This window comes from Osmerus eperlanus, chromosome 19 (assembly GCF_963692335.1).
Source record: "Osmerus eperlanus chromosome 19, fOsmEpe2.1, whole genome shotgun sequence".
Taxonomy (NCBI): Eukaryota; Metazoa; Chordata; class Actinopteri; order Osmeriformes; family Osmeridae; genus Osmerus; species Osmerus eperlanus.
The window spans coordinates 13,509,547-13,514,546 of record NC_085036.1 but is presented as its reverse complement, the minus strand read 5'-3'; the positions used below and the strand labels follow the sequence as shown (position 1 = coordinate 13,514,546).

The window sequence follows — 5,000 nt, the reverse complement described above, 5'->3', positions numbered from 1 at the left end:
TTCTCTGAGTGCGATGGAGAAGGTATGTCGTCAACTGACCTACCACCTAAGCCCCCACTCCCAGTGGCGACGGCAAGGCCTCTTCGGGAACAAACCCCAGCCCAGGTGAGTCTACCAGGGGCCCAGGTGAGTCTACCAGGGGCCCAGGTGAGTCTACCAGGGGCCCAGGTGAGTCTACCAGGGGCCCAGGTGAGTCTACCAGGTGCATATAGGACTAACAGTAAAATGCTGTTGTTGTTTGAAAACCTTTTTAAAGCCCTCATTGGTAGAGGAGGGAGAGAGAGAGAAAGATGGGGAGTGAGGGAGGGAGGGGGAGGGAGAGGGGAGGGGGGGGGAGGGGAGAGGGAGGGAGGAGCCTCTCTTCCCTCACTCCCTCCCTCCCTCCCTCTCTGCCTCACATTCCTTCCGTGCTGCACTATTGTTACCAGCGGATAAGCAGGCAGGAATGTGACAGGGAGCTTGTTCTGTGCTGATGTGATTAGGCTGCTTCTGTAGTCAGCATGAGGGCTGGTGTGGTCAGCATGAGGGCTGCTGTAGTCAGGATGAGGGCTGCTGTAGTCAGGATGAGGGCTGGTGTGGTCAGGATGAGGGCTGGTGTAGCCAGCATGAGGGCTGCTGTAGTCAGCATGAGGGCTGGTGTAGTCAGCATGAGGGCTGCTGTAGTCAGCATGAGGGCTGCTGTAGTCAGGATGAGGGCTGCTGTAGTCAGCATGAGGGCTGCTGTAGTCAGGATGAGGGCTGCTGTAGTCAGCATGAGGGCTGCTGTAGTCAGGATGAGGGCTGCTGTAACCAGGATGAGGGCTGCTGTAACCAGGATGAGGGCTGCTGTCAGGTTTAAGCTGCTGTAAGACCGCATCCTCACATAAAACCAGCCCACATGCTGCTTTTAAGGGAGACAGTCTCCTGAGGTCGGCATGGAGACAATAATGCCTCTTCAAATGGATCCCAGCTGCTCTGTTTTTCCTATAGGACAGAATGGAGCAATTCTGAATGAATGGAGCTATTCTGAATGAATGGAGCTATTCTGAATTCAGAGTCAATACTAGCATTAAACCCACTATAATAAGCTTGTGTACTGTATCTGCTCTCAGATGATTATACAGTATGATCCATAAACACAGGCAGCATCCATCCACTCAATATGCAACAGCTTGATAAGGAGAAGGCTATTATCTGTAAATAGTTGGTTGCTGGTTGGTTTAGCTGTGGTATATGGTCTGTAAGTACAGAGGAAAGATACGCCCAAGTCCAGCCTTCATACTGAACATCGCTGGAGCATTAACGCAGTCTGCGCTAATGGAGAATGGTGTCCATTTCCAGGATGGCCTCGTTAAACAGATTGCCTGACCTCGTTAAGAGGCAATTAAGGGCTGAGACCACGAGATGGGGGAGTGGTCCCTAATAGCTCTCTGCTCATTTTCATTCCTTTTCATTGATGAATGTAAACATGTTAGAGAGAGAGAGAGAGAGAGAGAGAGACAGGCCATAGAGACAGGCCGTCACAGGCAGACATGGCTGCCCAGAGAAGAGAGGCTGTGCTCTGTCTGCTCACAGGGAGAAGTGGAGACAGAGCTCCACTTCCTAACAGAATGTGACCACTATACAGACATTCGAACCAAATACTTCCCCAAAATTACCAGCATATACAAGGAATTTGAAAATGTAACAAATAGAGAGAGACTGGTTTATTTATTGGGAGAAAAACCTAACTGCTGTATTTTAGCAGCAAAGTATGTATCAGCCTGTCATGGCCTTAGAGAAAGCCACAATGAGGACAATTTATAATATGGCAAACATAACATGTTTTAATTTTTGTTTTAAAATTTTGTTTAAATTTTACTGTAATTTTTCAGAATTTCAAATTTAGTATTAGATTTTTACTATTATTATTATCATTATATAACCTGTATGTGCGTATGTATGTGTATGTATGGGTATATGCGTGTGTATATATACGTGTGGGTGTGTATACATGTGTGTATGCGTATACATATATATATGTATATATACATATGTGTGTGTGTATCTATTTACTTATTTATTTATTTATACCGATTATTTGGCAACATTAATAATATACCAACTTGAATAATAATAACATGGATACAAGTTGTACACCTGTGTGGTGTAGATACACTGTATATGTTAAACTGCCGTGTGTGTCTCTGTATGTGAGTGTGTGAAATATAAGTATATATAAGGCCATGATTTACATTGATTAATATTTCTGTAATTCTACCGTTGCTTTGGCAATATGAACAATTGTTGTTTTCATGCCAATAAAGCCCTTTGAACTGAACTGAACTGAACTGAACTGACAGAGAGAGAGAGAGAGAGAGAGAGAGAGAGAGAGAGAGAGAGAGACTCCTGGCCTCCACTGGCCGTGTGTTTCTCCTCTGGGAGACAGGAGCTGTGCAGCCCACAAGCAGACTAATGAGACACTCAGGGTTGTGTGAGTGTGGGTGTGAGAGAAAGGGAAATAGGGAGAGAGAGGTAAGGAGAGAGAGAAAGGGGATGAGAGATGAGTCAGGTGTGTGTGTGTGTGTGTGTGTGTGGGGGGTGTTGAGTTAGTCAATTAGAGTTGAGTTACGTTTCCAGAACAGAACTACTGCGACGGATGCCTTTATTTTCCTCCACAGTATTTACCTACTGGTGCACACTGCATCCTGATGGATCCAACCTCTGCTCTTCCTCCCCAGCTTGAAGTCCAGCCTGTCTGGGCCTCCTGTAGGGGGAGCAGTCGATCTCTCGGGCGTCCCCTTGAGCCTGCGAGACATGGAGCTCCTCTCTGCCCACCTCAGGCTCCACTCCCCCCGGGTACGCAGCCTGGAGCTGGGCTTCACCGGACTGACCGACCGAGCCCTGCTCCTGCTGGTGCCTTCGCTGGCCACGCTGCCGGAGCTGGAGACCCTGGTGCTGAACGGTAACCGCCTGACCCGGGCCGTGCTGCGGCCCCTCACAGATCTCCTGGCTGACCCGGCCTACTTCCCCGCCCTCACCTGGATGGATCTGGGCAACAACGAGGACATCTTCTCCCTGCCGCAGGCCTTCCTCAAGGGCCTGAGGAGACGCTGCCCCGCGCAGGGACGCCTGCCCACCATCCAGGAGCAGGGAGAGGACCAGGGAGAGGACCAGGGAGAGGACCAGGGGGGTGGGGATGGAGGAGGAGGGGTGGAGACGGAGAGGGCTGAAACGACATGTGGCTGCCATGCCTTGGAGGGAGAGGTAGGGGGAGAGGAGGGAGGGGAAGGGAGGGAGGGGGGAGAAGAGGGAGAGGAGGGGGGAGAGGAGGGAGAGGAGGGGGGAGAGGAGGAGAAGGGAGAGGAGGGGGAGGAGGGAGAGGAGGGGGAGGAGGGAGAGGAGGAGGAGCTGAAGGAGGAGGATAAAGGTTTTAGAGACGCTGCAGCAGACAGAAACACAGAGGAAGGACACAGAAATGAAACGACTGTTGCACATTGTGAACTTGGTGAATCATCCCTTCAGTCCACACAGCCCACAGGAACAGACCAGTAAAGGGTAGACTGGTTGGCTCTGTGGAGGTTGGGAGAAGAGGGAAACGACACAGGAAGTATTGGATCTTCCGAGATGAACTCATCCAATCAGGAATGTGTCTGATTACCAGGTAACAGTAACCATGACAATGACCATGAACTGAAGATTAAGCTACACTGTTATAATTTTTCTCCTTCACACCTGTATTCACACCTGTATTCTATTTTCGTTTATGATTGATGAGACAGGTCAATGGAAATAGCCAGTATTAAACTGCTGGCTTGGACAAGTAGGACTACTTGATTTTCACTTATGACAAGATAGAACTGCATTTCAGTTTTCAGGGATGCACGTTAATTTAAATTAAATTGTCTAACATATGTGTGATCCGGACATTACTTAATTTGCTCATGCTCTCTTTGTAATTCCAGTTTTAAAACGCATCAGTCACGTGGCGACAGTTGCTGGATCTGTGTGGCAAACAGCGCATCACCTTTTTTATATAAATAGTTGCAAGCTCATTTGGTCTCCAAGCGCTTGTGGACGATCAGAATCTACTATCCATAAAATTAAATGTATTTTAGTCTTCAGTAACAATTACGAATACTGAATGGAGTATTTGACTGACATCTACTGTAATTTGTTTATACTGCAACTATTGCTAAACAATAATATAACTTGATTATATTATTAACATATTAAACAATAATCATAACTATTGAAATAAAATATGGAACCATACACAATTAATGATAACAAATCTAACCTTTATTCACACCCAACAATTGGTTTTAAAAGTGCAAGGTTTGTTTACTTTGGACCAGTCACACTAAAATGACCTTATCAAGATGGCAGCATGATCTGACTGTGCCCACCACTCAACCTAATAATCATCATTTCCGGTGGATGAGGTCAACTTTTTTCCCAAGATCCGCCATTTCAGCCCTTGAGTTTCATGTTGCAGATGACTTTAGGAATTGTGTTTATTGTAACCGCTATGACAAATAAACATTGTAGTTTTGTTAGAAATATTTAACTATTTACCAGGGGGTGCACAGTTCAGTTTAGTGGAAATAGAGAAAAGTTGTAGAATTCCAACGTTTTGGAACAGTACAGATGCCGTGGCTTGTCCCCGAGCGTGTTCCTCAGTAAGCCAAAGTTTTTGTATGAGTTGCGGATAGGGAGAGGCGAAGGGGAAGGCCTTGAAGCCTCGGAGTGGATTTGCAGTCATGGCTGGTAACTTTGACGCAGAGGACCGTGCTAGCTGGTATTGGGGAAGGCTAAGCCGCCAGGAAGCGGTTTCTCTCTTGCAGGGTCAGAGACACGGCGTGTTCTTGGTTCGAGACTCGATCACAAGCCCCGGTGACTATGTGTTGTCGGTGTCTGAGAACTCTAAAGTCTCTCATTACATAATCAACAGCATCAGCAACAACCGACAGTCTGGATCAGGTGAGTTTATATACGTACTAAGTGAAGTTAGCTATAGAAACTACCCACCTAACTACGTC

The 5,000-nt window shown here is 47.1% G+C and overlaps 2 protein-coding genes across 2 annotated transcripts in view; both read left to right on the top strand.

The window, feature by feature from the left end:
• LOC134040078 (leucine-rich repeat-containing protein 75A-like) overlaps positions 1-3,626 on the top strand; it is a 7,428-nt gene extending 3,802 nt beyond the window's left edge. The window contains exons 4-6 of the mRNA XM_062486302.1: positions 1-105; positions 2,700-3,145; positions 3,484-3,626. The exon at positions 1-105 is cut by the window's left edge and continues 8 nt beyond it. Of these exons, the coding sequence (XP_062342286.1) occupies positions 1-105; positions 2,700-3,145; positions 3,484-3,626 (694 nt within the window). The remainder of the gene's footprint in view (positions 106-2,699; positions 3,146-3,483) is intronic.
• Positions 3,627-4,405: 779 nt separating this feature from the next.
• Positions 4,406-5,000, top strand: part of LOC134039876 (adapter molecule crk-like) — a 3,459-nt gene continuing 2,864 nt past the window's right edge. The window contains exon 1 of the mRNA XM_062486023.1: positions 4,406-4,941. Coding sequence (XP_062342007.1) covers positions 4,722-4,941 — 220 coding nt within the window. The 5' untranslated portion in view covers positions 4,406-4,721. The remainder of the gene's footprint in view (positions 4,942-5,000) is intronic.